At 39.3% G+C, this 22,451-nt stretch overlaps 1 protein-coding gene across 24 annotated transcripts in view; it reads right to left on the bottom strand.

Moving 5' to 3' along the window:
- Window positions 1-769: 769 nt before the first annotated feature.
- The window catches only part of EPB41L3 (erythrocyte membrane protein band 4.1 like 3), a 136,288-nt gene continuing 114,606 nt past the window's right edge, over window positions 770-22,451 (bottom strand). For 10 of the 24 annotated variants that reach the window (XM_081205541.1, XM_081205559.1, XM_081205538.1 and 7 more), the window contains 12 exons: window positions 20,137-20,190; window positions 18,457-18,492; window positions 18,260-18,325; window positions 17,409-17,600; window positions 16,464-16,538; window positions 13,292-14,008; window positions 12,656-12,778; window positions 11,780-12,163; window positions 10,667-10,798; window positions 9,961-10,059; window positions 6,667-6,747; window positions 4,606-6,401 (listed from right to left, as the gene is read on the bottom strand). In XM_081205541.1, the coding sequence (XP_081061667.1) occupies window positions 6,291-6,401; window positions 6,667-6,747; window positions 9,961-10,059; window positions 10,667-10,798; window positions 11,780-12,163; window positions 12,656-12,778; window positions 13,292-14,008; window positions 16,464-16,538; window positions 17,409-17,600; window positions 18,260-18,325; window positions 18,457-18,492; window positions 20,137-20,190 (2,070 nt within the window). In that variant the 3' untranslated portion in view covers window positions 4,606-6,290. Of the gene's footprint in view, window positions 6,402-6,666; window positions 6,748-9,960; window positions 10,060-10,666; window positions 10,799-11,779; window positions 12,164-12,655; window positions 12,779-13,291; window positions 14,009-16,463; window positions 16,539-17,408; window positions 17,601-18,259; window positions 18,326-18,456; window positions 18,493-20,136; window positions 20,191-22,451 lie in introns of all 24 variants that reach the window. The other 14 variants (XM_081205560.1, XM_081205539.1, XM_081205546.1 and 11 more) reach the window with 11 other exon arrangements.

Here is a 22,451-nt window from a genome sequence, read left to right as displayed (position 1 = left end):
GCGCTCGACGCTGCGAGAAGCAGGCTGCTATCCGCAGCCTAGGCAGCCCTGTGGGACCTCCCACAGGGCTGCCTGGGCTGCGGAATGGTTCCCGAAGCGTCGGGCGCTCTGCCTTCAGGGCGCCCGACGCTCCGAGAAGCAGGCTGCTATCCGCAGCCTAGGCAACCCTGTGGGACCTCCCACAGGGCTGCCTGGGCGGCGGAATTGTTCCCGAAGCGTCGGGCGCTCTGCCTTCAGGGCGCCCGACGCTCCGAGAAGCAGGCTGCTATCCGCAGCCTAGGCAACCCTGTGTGACCTCCCACAGGGCTGCCTGGGCGGCGGATATCTTCCTGAAGCCTGGAGAGCGAGAGGGGTCGGTGCGCACCGACCCCTCTCGCTCTTCAAGCTTCAGCGAAAGCCTGCATTCGCCCCATAAGACGCACCCAGATTTTCCCTTCATTTTTGGAGGGGAAAAAGTGCGTCTTATGGGGCGAAAAATACGGTACATATGCTGTATGTATTTGCTGACACACACCCCAATTTTACTACTCTCTGGCTATGTGGCATGGCCCTTTATCACAATAAGGCAGAACTGACAACCCACAGTGCTGCATCTTCAGAAATTATGATCCCTGTTGTAATTAGAAGATTTGCCCTTGTATAGTTCTGTGTAAGAATGATGCCTTCAAACAAGGCTAGTCTTGTTACAGTTACTTTGTATGGATCACTACATGCATAAGAGCTGGATGAAGACCAACAAACAAGAAAAGACTGAGACAAAAGGCAGCTGTTAGAAACAGGCAAGAGCTTTTTATTTCATCTGGCACAGGATTAGGCAGTCAACCCAAAAAACAATCTATCAAAAAGAAACATTTATTTCCCAGGAAGTACCCCCACACAAAGTTCACTAACATTGAGCCATCATTGTGCACTTCATTCTTATTCTAGCAGTGAGTACCCCTTTGAAGTAATCTTATAAATCAATGAATTAGCTTTTGATAGCGTTCTTATTTTGATATGCCATGCTAAAATGTAGGCAATGTAGCAATAATCGTGGACAGGAGGTTACTGTCCAAGCACAAATTCTGTGCAGAACAATACAGAACAACCCTATGCACGCTTACTCAGAAGTAAACACCACTGTGTTCGGTGGGGCTTTCCCCCTAAGTTGTGTGCTTAGGATTGCATCCTTTGGGTAGATTCTGATGCCGTGCTTCAAAATAATGATGATGATACTATTGCTTGTGTAGTGAAGCTTTCCCAAGCCTGGTACTCTCCAAGTGTTTGGACTACAATTACCATTTCAACATTGTGACTACGCCTGATGGGAGTTGTAGTCCAAATTATTCAACATTGTGACTACGCCTGATGGGAGTTGTAGTCCAAAACATATGGAGACTATGTAGGGGAAGCCTAGTGTAGCGGCAACTGAAGGTATAACATTGTCACATGAACCACTGTTTGATTGTCTGAAAGAAGCTGATACTGTTTTTCACTATGACCTGACCTAGTTCTGGGAATCCACCTTTCAGCCACTTAAAAATAACTTTTCCCACATTTTAATAGCAAGTTTGAAACTGAGCTATGTGAACGTGTTGTTACAAATGGAATAGTGGACCTGTTCAAGGAAAGATACTTTTATCATGGGACGTATCAGTTAAACTGACCAAGTAGTTCTTATTTATTTTTGGGGCTGTTTTATAACCCACTCTTCATTAAAATCAATATGAAAGGCTTACAAAGCAAATATTGTGACAATGGAAAAGGAATCTGGTTTCAGAATCTATTTTTAAACGCTTGATGCCTTAACAAGGAGCATGGTCTCCTATCCCATCAACAGCTGCCACAGGTAAAAAGCTGATTTGGCATTCACAGAAATGTAAGATTATACTTGGATACTCTATTCCAAAACAGCACAATATGACGAGGGAAAGAAACAGATAATCTAAAGCCTCACATAACTAATCAATCTATGCTTGTTCACTATGTAACAGAAGATGATTGTGCTGGAAGGAACAAGTTAAATATGCAAATAGGAAATCTTCAACAATAAATTAATTTAAAATGATTGGATGAGTGCTGCTTCCTACATTATAGGAGGAAGAGAGTTCCTGTGAGTCAGGTAGGAGTGGGAACACAACATAGTAATGTCTGTATTAATTATGTAGGATAGTAGAAGGTGCACCAACTTACATGTGTTATTAGAGTAAAAGAAACACTTTACAGCACAATCATATGCACATTTAGAAGTAAGTCCCATTGTGTTCAATGCAATCAGCATTGCATTCTTATACAGAAAGCTCCCTATTCAACTGGGAATGTATTATGCAAAATTTTCACTGTTGTGCATTACCTGATCGTGATTTTCACTGGGTTAGCTAAGTATATTAGCTATTTCTCCATGATATTTACAGATATAGGAGTCACTTATTAAAATATGCCTATTGATAGAATATGGAAGATAGTTCCAAGAAGAAGGTCCCAAAGACAAGACAAAACCTTCATCCCAATTGAAAGCTTTGTAGGAGCTGCAGTGAACAAAGGAGACACAAGGATGGAGCTGTCCCCACCATATTGGGCATCAATGAAATGGCTAGCAAACCCATCCCAGCCTGTGGATGTGTACAGGGCCAGTGGCAGATTTGTGACCTAGCTGAGAGAATGTGACACCAACTGTGAGCTAGACATCAAGCAGCCATTATTTATCTTGCTCCTGGCCATTGGAATCACAGAAAATGTGATGGCCATGTATTAGCTCGCTCATAGGTGCCAGTTTATACTATCAACCACCATGCATTCCAGCTGGGTCACAAGCCCATGGTGGCCCTGCGTACTCCTATAGATGATCACTGGGGTGGAGTGAGCACCTAAACTTGGCCTGAGATTCCACACATGCAAACACTACTGGACAATGGTTCTTAATTTTTATATAATTTATCTATAGATTATTTTCTCTTGATATATACTCTTTAAAAATATTTTTTTTTAACTTTTGATCTGTGCTGAGTCAGTTTTACTTCACAGAAGCTCCTACCACTCAATTCAGTTGGAAATCTGTGAATTTGGCCTTTATCAGTAAAAATAGCCATACAGATGGCTGTTTATGTATTTCAAAGGCTAAAAAATAGACTTTCATTTTTTCCTTCAATGAAAGGATACCATGAATGAACTGTGAATAGAAAGCTAAATCAAAACAGTAAAGGACATGACCCAGCCCAAATTAAGTAGTTTTAAGTCCCACAGCTTTTAGCAAGAGAACATGAAACACACACTTAACTCTCTTATTGGAATGGAACTTAGAAGTGCTTAACTATGGCTAGATTGTGCCCAGATTATTTGCTGAAACAAATAGTGCTCTAAAGTTTTAGAATAGAAAATATAATATATATATATTTAAGCTAATACTCAAAAATAGTTAGCTGGTTGTACTATTACCTTTCGCTAACATGAAGCACATTACAGAGCTAAATTTCACACAAGAAATTAGAGGGCACCTATTGTATGTGCAAAAATTGTACAGAAGGAATATATTTGTACAATATTTCTTTAGACTTGCTCTTCTATTTGTACCCATCTAAACACCATATTGTGGTCAATTGGAAGAATGTCTCTGTAATGTACATTAAAATGCCTGTTACATTAAACAAATGGTATTGATGTTTGAATACAGAAAACATGTTTTTTAGACATAGACAAATACAAATTTTGGTGCGTTTACCACTTTTATTTCACTATGCAGAAACATACATTCACCATGTGTTGTGATGTGACTGACAGTGTAATGAAGACAGTATCCCTCAAGTGAATGTGAAAACCAATACCAAATAATGTTTAGTAGGTGTTCTGTACAGTTTAAGGCTTAACTCTGACCTAGGAAATGCTGACCAGACTCTGAAAATAAACATTTTTCTCTGAGAACAGAAGGGAAATCAATACAAAAAATGTCAAAAAATCAGACTAATATTTCTGAAATGGTAAGGAAAACACACATTTTCTTTAAAATAACCACAACGTAATTTATAGAATGAGGGTTTGTGAAGGGTGACCGAATTTCTAATTTTAAAGTCCTAACAATGCTAAAATTATTACTATCTATTAAAGGTCTCAAACCAGGTAAACAAAGCACATTTTGTAAGCATTTAAATAAGATTACCGATTTGCCATTGTTTATTGGACAAGAGTAATAAAACCAGATGAAAACAATTATATGATTCAAGTTGTTTACTGAACAGTGTGTGTTATTGGCACATCTAACGTGATAAAACATTATACACAGTACCTATACAGCTTCTAGCATTTCAGGGCAATCTTCACTTACCCTAAACAAAAGTTTTGCCACCTAAGAAACTGTGGTTTGTTTAGATTTTCAATAACTGAAGGCATGAACTGATTCATGTGTAGCATGAGATCACTGTTTTATATTGTTGATGAACGTGCAGGTATAGATGGAAACTTAGTTTATGAAAATTAAAATGCTGTGTTTTTTGTAATTTGTTCATTGCTTCATGCAAATATTGGGTTGCTAATGCTGATTCAGATTGCTGTAAATGGGACGATATTTCTGCCAGTGTCTTTAGTAACAATCAAGATTGATTCTTCCACATTGAAAATTTCTCTGGAGAGATGCAAGCCTGCTGGATTAGAACCAAGATTGTAGGCTCTGGTATTCCCACGTATGACTGAATTCATAAGGAAGCTACTTTATTCCTGCAGTAGAGAGAGTGTAGTTAAGATCTGGAAGCAACTGATTTAAAGCAGTAAATAAAACAAAAGTATTACAATGATTGCCACTAAAATTAAGACCAGATTCAAAGCCAATTGCAGTTAATGAGATTATAATTTGTATGAGGAATGTTTCAGGCTTATATGCTTTTTTCTAGAACAATATACAGAATACATTAAATTATTCTTGAATTAATTTAAGATTCTGAGTTTTATGAGGACAGGGATCTATCTTTTTAAAAATGATTAGATGACAGTAGACAAAACAAAGCCCTTGGATATTTTAGATCAATAAAAAGATATGCAAATAAAATTTGCATCTCAATTATTTAAAGAGTTTAAAAATAGGGAAGGAGCTATAGTACAGTAGTAAATCACGTACTCTGCATGGAGAAGAACTCAGATTCAATCCCTGGTAACTCCTATTGAAGGAACTAAGGAGATAGGCTGGAAAGATCCTGCTTGAGACCTCAGGAAAGCCAATGAGTACTAGGCCAGGTGGACCAATGGTCAGATTCAGTAAGGTATATTGAATTGAAACAATTGTTGAATGTTCGGAACAGAAAATTATCTTTAGCTCTCATTTTACTAAATGGGCCTAACCAAGGATGTTTTTTCTTTATCAGGTACTGATCTACTGGCCCTGCCTTTCACCTCAGAACAGCTTTGTCTCCTCTTCTCTATCATTACCACACTTCTAGCCAGCAGTTTGTAAATCTGCTAAGGCTACACAATGCACTGTCCTAATATTCCATATGAAAACATAATTTATATCATTATTTGTGAATACTTGTTGCTTGAAAATTATGCTGTCGATTCAAAAAAGCAGAAAAGTCTTTTTCCCCTCCTTTTTTTGCACACAACATTCAAAGCCATCTACAGATGATGTAGTAATAAGAGCTCTTGCATAGCATGTTAGTATGCACAATATATTCTAGCACATGCATTCAGTAACTGACACATTTTCAAGATGCCCATTTAGCCAGAATTTGTCAGCATGCCTTTATTGAATTGCAGCAATTAGAAAAACTATGAATGTCTCCCTTCAAGAAATAATGTAATTATTTGGGACGAACACAAACAGAGACAAAGACATTCATACCAGCACTTATTTCTCAGTAAAACCGAGAAAATGATATCATTTAAACGAAATGTCAACCATACCTGAACAGCTTTGCACTGAAAGTCTAAAATTAATGTTTCTGACCACTATATGGTAAGATGCAGCTGTTTTATTTTGCAGGCTTTTTATGACATTATTTTATGAAATGCTTCCCTTCCCCCACAAGCCAAATGCATACAGTCTTTTCAGCTTTGGAAATTACAGAGCAAGATACTGGATTGCGGAAAATGCATAGCAACCAGCAAGCAGACAGAAGCAAATGGGTTTCTTCTATTTCTCTAACTGGCATTAATAGGGAGAGTGGGAGAAAGCTCTGCCCCCAAAACATAACTTTCAGAATCACTGTTTTCACAAATGCCAGAGAGAATAAATAGAAAGGGTTAGAGATGAACTATGAAGGAAGAAATGATCTTTGACACATGCCAGCCCACGAGTGCCTGGGAAAAATCTCATCTTCTTACCTGTATCAATCCTCCCCATCTTCAGGTGTGATTTCTGTTTCTTTATGTACCACTACTTTGGTCACTGACATGTCAGGGTGCTGCTCTTTGGCCTCTTTAATTGCCTGAGCCAGCGCCTAGCCCAAGGAAACCACAGAAGGGCAAAAACAAGAAGGAGGTGGAACATGCATGATCAGTAGCAAGGTGAAGAGAGATTCATGATAAATTACACAATTTGCAAATGAGGAAAAGTGATTCAAAATAGGAATTTCATCTTTGATCTAAGTACTAATAATCCAGTTTAATTTAAAGGCATGCCAGTACTAATACTGCTTTTTTTCGGTTTACAGTTAAAAACAGCAGATTAGCTTATGGATAGTTTTAGTTGCTTATAGATCATACCTGATCATGGTCAATGTCTGCATCTCCTGTGATGACTATTCGCTTTTCAATTCTTGTTTCTGATATGCCTCCTTTCACTGTCTAAAGGGAAGGAACAAATGTAGGCTTCACATAAAACATACTTTTTGCTCTTCAAAGAAGGGGAAAATCCTTATTTGAGTTTTGCTGAAAGAAATGTATGTTGAGTGTTTCAAAATGGTTGACATCAATTATAAATGTATTTCTGTAGAATCTGTATCTAATATTTTGTAATGTTGCTTGTTTGTTTGTGATGCAGTTTTGGACACCTCTTAATATATTGCAACCAAATTTTGCATAACAGTTCCTGAGATAAAGGAGCAGTTTTGCTTTTCTGCTAAATGTTCATCCTGGATCAGGACAGCAATCACTCTTTCCATCATCATCGTTGTTGTTGCTGTTGCATTTATTAGTTGCTTTATACAGAAATAAATAGCTCAAAGTGACTGAACAGAATAAAATACAAACTAATAAAATCTATTAAAAAGTATATGGTCCAGGCAAAGTGGGGAGGGTACTCTGTGTAACTGTTCACAGTGGACCGCTGCTTCTTTTCCATTTCTGTATTGGCACTTAAAGCCACAATGCATCTTATTTTTTGTCAGCTATTTTGTATAAACAAAAACAGACATTATAATTACAAATAATTACAAATGAACTGTGTGGCTGTTGCTTGTGCCTGTAAGCATATGAGATAATAATGGTTATTACTGGTCACTACTGAATTCTTCAGAATTAAGCCAAGAAAGGTCATTACAATAACATCTGAGGTGCACAACTGTTTCTAGTAAATATCCCTAAATCAACTGCTTTGTGAATATGCATGTAAGATGAGCACAGCAGCAGATCTGGCACCCTTTATAAAAACAACAACAACAATAATAATACAGTGGTGCCCCGCAAGACGAATGCCTCGCAAGACGGAAAACCCGCTAGACGAAAGGGTTTTCCGTTTTTGAGCTGCTTCGCAAGACGATTTTCCCTATGGGCTTGCTTCGCAAGACGAAAACGTGTTGCGAGTGTTCCGATTTTCTTTCGCTCCCCCCCTTTTTCTAAGCCGCTAAGCCGCTAATAGCCTTTTAGCCGCTAAGCCGCTAAGCCTTTAATAGCCGCTGAGCCTTTAATAACCGCTAATAGCGCTAATCCGCTAAGCCGCTAACAGGGTTGCTTCGCAAGACGAAAAAACCGCTAGACGAAGAGACTCGCGGAACAGATTAATTTCGTCTTGCGAGGCACCACTGTGATTTCTTATTTATACCCCGCCCATCTGGCTGAGTTTCCCCAGCCACTCTGGGCAGCTCCCAATCAAGTGTTAAAAACAGTACAGCGTTACATATTAAAAACTTCCCTGAACAGGGCTGCCTTAAGATGTCTCCTGAATGTCAGGTAATGACATCTGATGGGAGGGCATTCCACAGGACGGGCGCCACTACTGAGAAGGCCCTCTGTCTGGTTCCCTGTAGCCTCACTTCTCACAATGAGGGAACCGCCGGAAGGCCCTCGGCGCTGGATCTCAGTGTCCGGGCTGAACGATGGGGGTGGAGACGCTCCTTCAGGTATACAGGACCGAGACCGTTTAGGGCTTTAAAGGTCAGCACCAACACTTTGAATCGTGCTCGGAAACGTACTGGGAGCCAATGCAGATCTCTCAGAACCGGTGTTATGTGGTCCCGGCGGCCACTCCCAATCACAAGTCTAGCTGCCGCATTCTGGATTAATTGCAGTTTCCGGGTCACCTTCAAAGGTAGCCCCACGTAGAGCGTGTTGCAGTAGTCCAAGCGGGAGATAACTAGAGCATGCACCACTCTGGCGAAACAGTCCGTGGGCAGGTAGGGTCTTAGCCTGCGTACCAGGTGGAGCTGGTAGGCAGCTGCCCTGGACACAGAGTTAACCTGCGCCTCCATGGACAGCTGTGAGTCCAAAATGACTCCCAGGCTGCGCACCTGGTCCTTCAGGGGCACAGTTACCCCATTCAGGACCAGGGAATCCCCCACACCCACCCGCTCCCTGTCCCCCAAAAACAGTACTTCTGTCTTGTCAGGATTCAACCTCAATCAGTTAGCCGCCATCCATCCTCCAACTGCCTCCAGGCACTCACACAGGACCTTCACAGCCTTCACTGGTTCTGATTTAAAGGAGAGGTAGAGCTGGGTGTCATCTGCATACTGATGAACACCCAGTCCTAACCCCCTGATGATCTCTCCCAGCATCTTCATATAGATGTTAAAAAGCATGGGGGAGAGGACGGAACCCTGAGGCACCCTACAAGTGAGAGCCCAGGGGTCTGAACACTCATCCCCCCCCCACTTTCTGGACACGGCCCAGGAGAAAGGAGCGGAACCACCGTATAACAGTGCCCCCAGCTCCCAGCCCCTCTAGACGGTCCCGAAGGATGTTATGGTCGATGGTGTCAAAGGCCGCTGAGAGATCCAGCAGAACTAGGAAACAGCTCTCACCTTTGCCCCTAGCCGGAGATCATCAACCAGCGCGACCAAGACAGTTTCAGTCCCATGGTGAGGCCTGAATCCCAATTGGAATGGTCCGCATCCTCCAGGCATGCTTGGAGTTGTTTGGCAACTACCCACTCAATCACCTTGCCCAAGAATGGTAGATTTGAGACTGGGCGATAGTTGGCCAAATTGGCCGGGTCTAAAGATGTTTTTTTAAGAAGCGGTTTAATGACCACCTCTTTCAGCGGGTCTGGGAAGGTCCCTCACAGAGGGAAGCATTCACCACCCCGTGGAGCCCATCGCCCAGCCCTTCCTGGCTTGCTTTTATCAGCCAGGATGGGCAAGGATCAAGGAGTCATTTACCGTATTTTCCGCCCTATAGGACGCACTTTTTCCCCTCCAAAAATGAAGGGGAAATGTGTGTGCATCCTATGGGGCGAATGCAGGCTTTTGCTGAAGCCGACCCCTCTCACTCTCCAGGCTTCAGGAAGCTCTGTGCAACCCTTGGGAGACCGGCGTGAAGTCGTGGATAGCAGGCTGTTCTGGGGGCTGGGGTCGGGGGAAGCTCGTGCTTCCCCCGTGCCAGCCCCACGCCTGGGGGGGGGAGAAATAATTTTTTTCTTTATTCCCCCCCCCCCAAAAAAAACTAGGTGTGTCCTAAGGGGCGTTGCGTCCTATGGGGTGAAAAATATGGTAAGTCTTTAAGTCATTCCTGAATTAATTAATTAAAAACTTTATTGAAAAAATCAAAAATAATTACCAGACACAAAGTTTTGTCTTCCAAAACAAATACATATTTGAGAAAGCAGAGTTCTGAGAAACTTACTTTAGTGATATGTGTAGTAGTTGTAGTACTGGTAGTTTCAGATGTGATGGTCTGTGCGCTCATCAGAACTCCTGGTTCAGAATCAGCACTAGGATCCGCCTAAAACAAGCAAGCAACTATTACCCTAATGTGATGAAAATATTGTTAATCATCTGAATATATTAGTGTACAGTGGGAAAATACTCATTTAACCTGGGATTTAATAGGCTACAATTTTTAGTACCGAAACACAAAGGGAATGGCAATTTTCTTATCACTGAAAACCAAATAACAATGTATCACAGGGCAAACAGCTTCCTTATTATTTTAATATAATTAATATACCATTCATCTTTCACTCCTGCTAGCTTGATTGTGAGTCATAATTAGGAATATGTTGCATGCATTCTATGCAAATTGGAAAAACCCTTCGAATAAGCCTTTGAAAACTTGATATGAAACTAACTTGACAATTGAAATATGAAGTTTAACCTGTATCCTCTCTTGAATATTTATTTCTTTAGCACAAACATGGCAATATTATCTAAAGTGTATTCTAAAGTATTTTTTTAAAAAAACAAAAATGGGATTTACAGCAACAGTTAGGACGTTACTAGGTCAAAATTATATTGGAGGTCTCTTAGTCCAGATTCAATTAGATTTTGTACACACATTGCATTGGCTTTGGTATGTCGCTAGCATCTGTCTGTGTTATGTTATGTCTCACCTCTGAGGACTCATACGTAATGGTTTTTGTTTCAGTATGAACGATGGGCACTTCCTTCATAGAAACTTCCAACTTCTCCCCACCTGAAGAAACACTGCCAAAACTGACTGACTCAGTCTTCACAATTGGTGACTGTTTCAATGAAAAAAGGTAATTGTATGATATATCAAAGTAGTTCAAGTTTTGTAGTAATTGCAAAGGAAAAATGTAAAAGAAATGTTCTCTGCTACAGCAAGAGAAAAAGGATCTCTATTATACAGAAAGAAATACTCAGAAACATATCATAAGCACTTTAAAGTACTATTTATATCTCTTTCAGGACTATACTTATTTGGAGCCATCTTTAGAAAATAGGCAGCTATGGACTTTTCATACCTTAATTTTCATTTTGTTGTAGCCCAGACTAGCTTAAACTTATTTTCTTTCACTAACATATGCCATGTGTAATCAAATCCATGTTTATACCCATAGCAATTTGAGAGATGGGGGATTCTTATTAATGAGCTGAAAAATCTATACAGTAGAGACCATTCTTCGCAACTTTGACAAGTATAGTGCCTAAATAAAGTGACAGCTCTTGATGTTTCCAGGGAACAGCCAGCAATATCCTTAGGCTAAGGATCAGGTAAGACCCATTGCAATACCAACATGGATAGTCCCTGATCCTCAGCACTATGGAATCTTCTTTATAAATTGCATGATGCCCAAAGAACAATAAAATAAAATAAATGAAACCAGCAACAAGCCTCAAGGCTGCCATGCAAGGGGGAAAACATGGACTGCATCATGAGACATTTGCTACACAGAACACACACCATCATGTAGGAGAACAGCTTGTACACCATGTGAATATTGCCACATGTATTTCATCTCATGAACATGCAGTGCTAATTGCATGCAATTGTGTACATGTGGTCTAAACTCAACTTTTTTACATGGAAGCCATCGCAGCTAGGAAACCATCACACATGACTATGTCATTTAAGGTGAGAAACAAACTGCTTACAATAACCGTCTAGCATTTGTTTTAACACTTCGTTAGTGAATCTGATTTAAAGAGGACACAAATGTATGCTTTTGTGCAGAATTGGCTGCTCAGATATTTTTAGTTACCTCAAAAAGAGGTTTTCTTTCCAGTGCATCCAAAGCATGGGCTGCTGCACTCTCCTCCTGATCGTGAGATACAGTAGCAGTTTCTTCCTGTTTGGTTAAAGCTTTTTCAGCCTCCTGCATCTTTTCCTCTTTAGCCCCCTCAGTCACAGCAGAGCCCTCCTTCCCTTTGATGCTAGAAGCCACATGCGATATTGCCTCTGCTGTAGTATCCAGCTGAACGCCAGCCAATTTAGCAGCATCCCCACTTGCATGCACACTCATCACATGTCTCTCCTCCACCATTACAGTTTCCTGCACAACCTTCTTCACAGCCTCCTGTTGCTTCTCCTCCTCTGTCTTCTTCTCACTAGAATGTATCTCCTGATCGGTTTTAGCTTCTGTTCTCTGCAGGGAAAAGAAGTTGATATCAAAAGCTAATGTGGCGTATAACTACAATGCTAAAGCATATTAGTCTTGGCCATTTTTTTTTTTGTTTTGCTTGCTTTTTTCCATTATACAGGGTGTTTGCTTGAGTTCTGAAAAACTGGATAGTGATACAAAAGCTAACAGAATGTAATTTATCCTCATTTGAAATACTCATTTAAAGTCTCAGTGTACTTCCAATATATTAAACAGCTCAGAATGAAACAACAGAAAACACTCGGTTGTTCTTTTCAGGGTTTTATGTGTGATCTAAATTGAGGGGAAAGCTAATCAGCATATGGTGTTATATTTTCCATGCAGATTTTGAAGATAGTAATGTATATAAAGTAACACTAGTACACCTACGTGCAAAATAAAAATCCAACTATCACCACAAAGGTTTTTTTTAAAAAAATCCCCAACCCCATCAGGGTAAAATAATAATAAAATCTAAAGATGGAATCAAATGGCCACCTGTGCCCAGCTATGTGAAGTAGATGTAACCCCTCCTATGAACTCAGTTGGTTTTCTTGCAGACTCTATTAAAGTGAAGATATCTGAACCATCCAGAGCTTTTTCACCGGAGAGCTGTTTTGTCTAAATGGACAGAAAAATGTAGAGTCACACACAAGCACATACACACAAATAGAAGCAGATACGCACTCGCACGCACGCACACACACACACATACACACACATTATGTTAATAGACAAAAACAGACAGACAAAGGAAAAGAGGTAAAGTGGCGGGGATACAGAGAGGAAAATAATGGGAAAATAAATTAGCACAAGTCTGTAATGACTATAAGCAGTAATCTAAAATTAAAAAAACAAAGTTGTTAGCATTAGGATTTTGCTGGTCTTGTGAAGTATTTCCCCCCTTCCAAAACAAGCCATAGCAGCATACTACTGTTCAGTAACATTGAAAGCCTAAAAATGCCTGGTTTGTATTGTGTTAATTGGCTTAAACCATGAGGAAATAATAAGAAGCTGGGTTGGCTGTTGTCAACATAAAGCCAGGCAGCAAAAGGACCGAAAGGCAGGGTAGTGAGGGTATTGCCTAAAGAAGTCATGCTTTTATCTTTAAGCTGTGGCAAAGTTGCATGTTACCACCACTCTTGATGCTGATGATTCAGTAACATAGTGAGCAGTAGCAATGGTCAAGGGTGGTTCTCTGGAATACTTCCACTCAGATATACTCTTTTCTTTCCGACCAAATGCCTCTCCTTTTAGTCTTTCACTGTCAAGAGGTTTCTCAGCTCTGGAAATCTGTATGCTGCCCAGTGTATCACGCAACTGCAAATCCTGGTCCATCTTTAAGGTCTTCTTCAAACTTTCGTCTTCAGGGCTCTGCAGCCGGGAGTCTGTCTCTTTAATAGGTGTCAAAGATTCAGATACCCTTCTTTTTGAATCAGATAATTTTCTGGCTCTCTCATCAGTAATTGGTTCTAGAATTTCATATTCTGCTACTACAGGAATGATTTTCACAGATTCTGGCACTGCCCTTTCCATTTTTTGAAATGCTTCGAGTGATGATGGCGCAATTTTTTCTCCCTCTTTTACTTTAGTGGTCATGGTTAGAATTTTCCCAGAAACAGTATCGTAGGATTTTCCTAAGGTGTACATTTTCTGCTTATTGTAGTCTTTCGACTGCAATTCACCTTCCAAGTCCTCAAAGCTCTGTATGTCAGTGGATTTTAAAAGCTTGCCAGGGATGTCACCAGTTTTACTGCTCACAGTCATTACTTTGTATGTCACAATGGTTTTCGATTCACCATCAACTACCTCAGTGGGTACTTTGTCTACAATAACCCAATCCTCAGTGCCCTATATTTGAAATATAAAAGCTAAATTAGAACAACTAGTGGTTTACCTTTGTGTTAGGAAACTAAAATATAATACCTTTTAAGAAAGTACAATAGCCATCTAGAGATGATATACATTTTATCCTGTGTAGTTTTCAAAAGTCTGTAGGCATCTTAAGTATTTCAACTTGTAGAAACTAAACTTAACAACATAAGTAATATAAGAAGGAACATCACATTATTATTCCTAAACAAATTTACTTAAAATATATTGACTACTGAAAATATTGTATATTGCAGGGTAGTCTTATCAGAAGTTATTTACAATATTGTACAGTTTTCTATTCAGTATACATTACATTCTAAGGATTCAGTCCCAAACATGCATACTTAGAATATGTAGCAATGAAATAATTTGCACTTACTTCCAGTAATAAATGTTTAAAACTGGCGTGCAAGTATTACAGAGTTTGAATGAGACAAACTGGATCCTTGTTTGCTGAGAAGTGGTCAACATAATCTCCCTCTTGCAACTTAACCTTTAGTTCCACTGGCTAGGGGAGAAGTCTACAAGTTGCTCTACATTACTTTTTAAAGAGTATTCACAAAGGTATGATCCTTTCTCACATGAGCACAGAAGGGATTCTCATAAATTTATTTTCCCCAAACATGACTGTATGAGAAATGACCTAGGACAGCACTAGGATAGGGGTCACCAACGTGTCACCTGAAATGTTATTGAGTGGTGTCCCCAACAGCGGCCCCAGATTTTGAGCTTTCATTTTTTTTTAAAAAAAAGGAAGTCTCTATCCTTCCTAGAAAGAAAGTTATGAAGCAAAATGTGTAGATACCCTTCTATGTGATTTCTGTGTAATTAGCCAACCTGTCAGTGTTTCTAGTCAATGTGTGAATTCAGAGTGGTTTTGGTAAGTGAGTTGTTTGAACACCAGGCAATAGGAATATCTGTGGAACTGAGGAATCTCTGGAATCTCTAAAGAACTGCTGTTTTTTCCCCTTCTCCTTTGTGCACTTTTCCTGCTTTGTCTTATTTTACAGGGTTTTTGGAATCCGTATAGCTTGCTCTTTACTCTTTTCTTAGCAATCAGTATGAATATTTTCTTTGGTGGGTTCTTTGGTGAGATCAGGTACTCCCTGGAATTATTTTCTGCAAATATTATTGTACTATAAGTACAGATGGAAGTTAAAGAATGCTCTCAAGTGGCAAATACAAAATGTGAAAACTCTGCAAAGAACCTTAGGACTCAAACTCAATGTACTCATTCGCTGTATAGTTAATTGGCCTCCACAGTCACTTACGGACTCATTGTTAAAACTGTGTTTATGGAAGACAATCTTACACGGCTACGAGTGATCACTAAAGGAGAAGAGTTAACTTACAGTATAGTTATATATTTGTCTACTCAGAAGAAGAAGAAGAAGAGTTTGGATTTGATATCCCACTTTATCACTACCCGAAGGAGTCTCAAAGCGGCTAACATTCTCCTTTCCCTTCCTCCCCCACAACAAACACTCTGTGAGGTGAGCGGGGCTGAGAGACTTCAGAGAAGTGTGACTAACCCAAGGTCACCCAGCATCTGCATGTGGAGGAGCGGGAAATCGAACCCGGTTCACCGGATTACGAGTCTACCGCTCTTAACCACTACACCACACTGGCTCTCGAAAGTAGGTCTCTTTGTATTTAATGGAGCTTGCACCCAAGTAAGTGGATAGAGGAGGGCAGCTGAGGCTTTGGTTTAGGTTTAGAATTGGGGGAACCAGGGTTAATGTGCCTTTCAGCTGTATCTCCACGATTAGGACCAGCAGGACATAGCTCTCCCAAAATTCAGGTGTCCAAACTGGCTGGGAATCCTTGCCTTAGGGCAGTCTGGGGCTTAGCTTGCACAAATATGTCATTTAGGATATGTGCCCTCTGAAGAACTTGACCAAGCATAGGGAGAGAGGCGAGTGAGGTTATGGGTATGTGTGCAACCTTTCCCTGTAAGCCTCTCTCCCTGCCTGGATATATTCGCATGTGGAAGAACAAGAAGAGAAAATTGACTTTCTTGAATCCTATTAGGATCTTTGATTGGGGACACCATACTTGCATACTTACAGATATTGACAATAAACATTAACATCTGGCAGCAGAAAGTGAATGTGTTCAAACGTGTATGATAATGAGAATATTCATGAAGAAGCTGGGATTGGACATGAACCCCACCCCTTCCAGATGAACACAGCATAGTATTTTCAATGAGACATTTACACATGCAAATGCGAACGAAGGGATTCTAAGCTGCAGATTTCACAGACCTTTGCAATGTATTCATTTAGTCTTGCATTCTGCTTGACAATTTCACCTGCTACTGACTTTTTAAAATAGAAAATTGCTTAGAAAAAGGAGTATGATGTGTTTATAAAGCCAGTACCACAAAATGTGGCCTGTTTGAATCATAAGAAAGTGTGCTGCTTTTTACCTGAGAATCAAGGTATGCAGTGCTTTCCTTCTGCAAAAATATACGCTTTTCAGATTTTTCTCTTTCTTCTTTGGTCTAATGAATAAGAGGTATTGGGGGACGCATAAATATATGAGCTTTAATAAACACGCCTTATCTTTTCACTTGCTAAGGCACAAGTATCATCATCATTATCATAATTCCCTGCCCATCTCACTGTGTTTCCCCAGTCACTTACTGAGCTATCTTGCTTAGCAAGCGAAGGAGAAAACTGATTTTTGAGCAATGTGGGGAGAGAAGCAAGTCCATCAAACATCAAAGCTAGCATTTCAGATGCTGGCTTTAAAAGCTCATCTTATGTAGAATTAGCCATTCTTAAGTTCATTGATTTCAGTGGTCTAAGGGATGCCTAATTCTGCACAGGATCATTATATGGGACTGCACAGTGCCTGCAGACGTTCCTAAAATTATGAATGAAAACAGGATGCAAACTAATTCCCTGTCAGTAGTCTGTAACTAATTTTCATCTGCTACCAGTTACCTTATGGGGGGTGTTTCTTCTACAGGGCCATAGGTCTCCCTACAGTAGAGGTGGGGAGGCATGTAGGAGACTGGTCCCCTGAGGGTTAGCAACAAATAATAATCTTGACTGGGTTATGTTTTGTATATGTTATGAATTCAGGAACAGGAATCCTCTATGCTTGGCTGATCTGTGACCAAATTACCTCCTAGATTTGCTTGGTAGAATAATAAAATTCTACCATCTTTTCTTTTCCTCCAGCTACCAAAAAAAATATAAATATTTTTGTTTCAGATCTTTAGCATATCTTGGCAATTTTGTACCCTAACTGGTATTTATGGCAACCTAATTTAACATATGCATTTTTTTAATTGAAATTGGTTGGCCTATTAAGCAACTATGAAAGTTTTACTGGACAGTTAAAGGTTGAAGGACAGAAAGATCACCTCTTCAGGCACAAGTGGTTCAATCATAGGAGCTTCTTCATGTCTTGCAGCGAGCCGGACTGGTGATGTAGAAAGCCTCTTCTCCCATTCATTGGTCCCTGAGGTATCTGCGGAAGTTTCCAAGAATGTCCGTTTCAGCTCACTTATATTGGTTTGGTGTTTCATCAGGTCTTCCTGGTTTTTATCTAGTTCCTGAAAAGAAAAAAGAAAAACAGCATTTTAAAAAATACCTACTTTATCTAAATTGACAAGATATGAAAAAAAAACACCAAGTCATGTGCGTTAGTCAGCAAAAGAAACCTTGACAAGATTATGTCTCACAACACTAACACAACACTCTTGGGAAACTGTGGTGTTTCAAAGGATAGTTACATATAAACTCTCAGGACACTTTGCACATAGCATGGTGGCAAACTCACCCTTGCCGCTCAGGGTACACTTGTGAGGGATCTCTGCAGCCAGTCCTAGCTCCCTGGCAAGTTTACCTCTATTAACAGGCATTTCTACTTTATGTTTTTACACATATGTGGAAAAGATTTTATAGGCTTACTTCAAAATGCAATGTGTAAAGTGGTCCTAATTCATTAAGCATCAAATATTCTTAGGATGGCCAGATTTTATACACACTCTACCTGTTAAGAGGTACATCTACATACCCCTGATCTACATATATACAAACACAGTCCTAAACAACAGTGTAACAGAAAGTCATAATCATAGGAGAGAGAGAGGCATTTGATTTATTAGCAAGTGAAAATACACATCTCATGCATCAGAGTGCAGATCCACAGCTTAACCACTATATTCAAATCACAAGGAGAGTACATGCACTGGTATATACCAATACCAACCTCTAACATAAGATTACTATGTTTGACATACACATTTTCACCCTTTATGCGCTTAATCAGACTATTCTGAAAAAATTGAAAGAGAAAGGGAAAAGTAAGGGCCATAGTACTGAAAGGATACAAAATGCTGTTCTAGGTAAATAGGTAGAGGAAGAGTACCAACAATTAAGCATAAGACAAGCCATTCTTCCACCTACCTGTGCCTTGAGATCACCATCTTCTTCTTGATCAGACTGTTAATATAGGAAAGATTGGGAAAAAATACTTTATGTCTACAATAATTATAATAGCTTTTAAAAGTGATTCATATACATTATCTCAGTAATCTGGCCCTATAGAAAATGGATGTGCACACTGCAGTGTACCTTGGACACTCAAATAAGGAAGTTATGGTTTAAATAACTTGGATAAGTGAATTCCAAAAGTGTACAATTAATTGTATGGTGCTGATTGGCTTATTTCGTTCTACATTTGTATTGTTAATTGCAATTTTCATATTGTTTGTACAATAGGATTCTTGAATGAAGGGTGGACTAGATTGCACTGAAGCAGGTTTTGAATCAGTGAAATGCAAATAAGCTCCTCTCTACCTTAATAGTTTTGGACAGTAAAATAGTATTCATACTTTTATTTAGTATGTTTTTTTTAAAATCTTAAGATAACACTGAGGCAGATGGTTCTTTCTGTCTGAACATTCAGAAGAAGGATTGAAGAGGCTTCCTAAATTAGGAAGGTATTTAGAAGCTGGAGACTATGGACTGAATTCAGACTTCTTGTGAGTGGACTTTCCAGGGGCTGAGGAGGTGTTTCATGTGCCAGAAATAGAAATCAAATCTGAGAGCATTCAGCACAGTAGCCCCTGTATTATGGAACACTGTCACAGTGGAGTTTGAGGCAGGTGTCAACATTGTATGGATTTGGGTATACTATGAAAATTCAGCAAATATTTTTTAAAGAATGCTAATTTTATGTGGTTGGTTTTAATCAGTGCTTTTTGTTGAGATAGTGCTCACTTATGGATTACCATCACTTCTTTTTTTGCTACAGCTTTTTTATTTTGCAGTAAATCATTTAGGAGAACTCTGATTATAGGCAATTCACTGTCTGTATTTATGTGCAAGCTATATTTCAGAAGCCAAGTAATGCTACTATATGAATTAGTTACCTTGCAACAGGTTGCTTTGCTGTTGTTTTATTTCTATGTAATATGTTTCTTTTATTCTAAAATAATACACAACAAAGGGTATTTGAAACATTGAGTTTTTAAAAACACGCCACAGAAACAAAATGGCTTAGGATGATAGAAGTAGGCTTCACTCTCAGAAGCTGAAGAATAAAGGGCAGAGAAATGCAATCCTTCCCATGCGAACCCTTTAAGTTTCATATAAGTGAATATCATTCACTAAGGGAAAAAGCTGCCCTCCATGCATGAGACTGACAGGAATCCCATTGTGAAGTTACTGTGTTTCTTGGTGCACAGCATACAGAGATGCACTGTATCTTACAGGAGCTATTTCAGTATACAGACTCTGACTCCACCCCCTCACCTTAGCTCATCATGATCATAGGCATTTTGCTAGTGTTTTATGTATTTGGGCTCCAATATCTGGATACTACATACATGAATAGCACCCAACTGCAGCTTTTCTAATTAGTACTTGTACTTTGAGATGAAAAGCTGCAAATCCTTCATGTATGCAAAATGTGTGTGTGTGTGTGTGTTGTGTATTAATGTATCAGATCCTGAGCCCATATTGTGTTGAAAAGGGTGTTCTGTTCCATGAATAATAGGCAAAACAGTGCTAATGTGAAAGATCTGATGGGAGAAGGTACATGATACACTCTTTACCAACTATGTGATTATCAACTGTACAAACCTCTGTGGCAGTGGTTTCCCCATCAGCTGCAGTATCTGTCCTTTCACTGTCAGTCTGTTTTGTTATACAAGTAACCAGGTTCCAATGGGTAAGCAGGAATAAAGAATAAACCCAGTTTGTGAGTAAACACAAGTCAGAGGTTGATTTGCCAAGTCTACATCCCTGTGAACTGCACTTGAGTTGATTTTCAAACTATAGGCACTTTAAAAGAAGCAAAATCAGGGGGGGAAACAGACCAGACTCAGAGGAAGGCTCAAGGCATACTGTACAAAGAATATGGCTTTTGATTTAATACATTATTAGCCAAACAAAATAGTACCAGAAAAAGTATGTAAGTGTAGCTTTTAATTCTACTGAGGAAAGCCAGGTGGCTTTAACAAGAAGTAAAACTTCCAAAAGCAATTAGTCCAACTACAATGCACAAAAAGTATGTTTTTAATGAAGAATTAGGAAAATGTTGGTAGTTTATTGAGTTCATATTTGAAAAGGGAAAAAAGCAGAAATAAATTTGCTTGTATATATACATATACATAGCTACTTTAACAGTCACCTGACTTTCAGCCCCTCATTTGTACAGATTTTATTTTCCTCACATATAAAAAAGGGTATAAGGCTGTCTGCATTACCAAAGTGTTTCAAGAGATGGGTTAAATGTAACAGAATCTGCTATTCTTTCTTTGAGAGAATTGCAATTCTCAACCAACATATGAAATGCTGATACCAATTCTAACACTGTAAGGACATATTTAAAAATAAAAAAGACAATACTTTCCATTCCAATTTACAAAACATGACAATTATTTCTTTAAAAATAAAATAATAATGACATTTAGTAGGTACAAATGATCCAAGTGAAACAAAGCACAGCATTATCCATCCTAATCTACTGGTAACTAAGAATGTATCAAGAACACCTTTGTTATTAGTGCCTGAAAATGAATTACTACATCCAGGTATTATCAACTTTTAAAAAGTTGATGAGGTATTGGGATGGGGTTAGGGAAATCTTTCAGATTTTACAAATAGTGAAACTCTTTTTAAAAAATCCTAGATATTTCACACACTTTAAATTATATTCTTGCTGTGTTAGGATCATCAGATGGGCAACAAAACTGGATTCTGCAAGCCCTTATAGTTGCAAAGAGGCTTATACAGTATTTTAACAGTATTTTATACAGTATTTCAAAGACTGATGGATAGATTCCTGCCACCCACTACTCAGTGGTCTTGCTGGCCTTTCTGTGTTCTGAATATATATCTTATAATCATTGCTCTTGTTTAGATATCTATTTGGACAAATGGACTACTGATATTAATATATTTGTAAGTTCAGCCCAGACACTGAGGTCTAGTTCTGAGGGCCTTCTGGCAGTTCCCTCATTGTGAGAAGTGAAGTTACAGGGAACCAGGCAAGAGCCTTAGAGCATCCGCTCACTAAAACACCCTTCCATCAGTTGCCAGAGAGATAAACAATTATACAGCCTTCCATAGACATCAGAAGGCAGCCCTGTATCAGGAAGTTTTTAATGTTTAATTATGTGGGTGTAGGTGGGTGGGTGTATTCTGCTGGAAGCTGCCCAGAGTGGCTGGTGCAACCCAGTCAGATGGATGGGGTACAAGTAATAATTTAATGGTATTATAAGTTAAGAATGGGAGATTCTTTTTATAGTTACTGTGACAATATTTTATACTTTTTGTATTTGCAAAATAAAAAAAATTATAAAAGAAAACCAAATTATTTTCATAAAAGGAAAGCTGTATGGTAGCTCAGCGCAATATAAAGCTTCCATTCTCATCTGTACCGGTTTTGCCAGACAACACAATGTTGTAAGAATATGTTAGATAGTTTCTGATGGCACCATGCCAGTTGCGTCCAACACTGAGTACAATAAATATTTCAAGGGCTTGAATAATCTGTAAAAAGACCATGTGTGAGCAATGTCAGGCTCCAAGAAGATATTCTGAGAAAGTAGAGATTCTCACAGCCACTCAACTTGCTACAGTAAACTGGTAGGCTGTTTGGTTTGATCAGCATGAAGGGTACATGTACATATATATTCCCTATCTTGTACTGGGCTTGACCTAGACTGGGACCCCATCCCCGTGTATTTGAAAGGGAAATGCATGCAACAAACAAACAAACAAAAAGTCACCAACTCAGCACACACATGCCCTTAATACTTGAAAAATATTTTTCACCCAGGAAACCATACCGCAAAACAAAAGCATGATTTCCTTTCCTTTCTGAAGTTAAGCTGGCCCACATCTGATCAGTGCCTGAGGCAGTCCACATGGAGGCCACATGTACATCTTAT

Source organism: Podarcis bocagei (assembly GCF_964188305.1).
Source record: "Podarcis bocagei genome assembly, chromosome: 8".
Classification (NCBI taxonomy): Eukaryota; Metazoa; Chordata; class Lepidosauria; order Squamata; family Lacertidae; genus Podarcis; species Podarcis bocagei.
The sequence above is the reverse complement of the archived record's forward strand: the minus strand, read 5'-3'. Positions and strand labels throughout refer to the sequence as shown.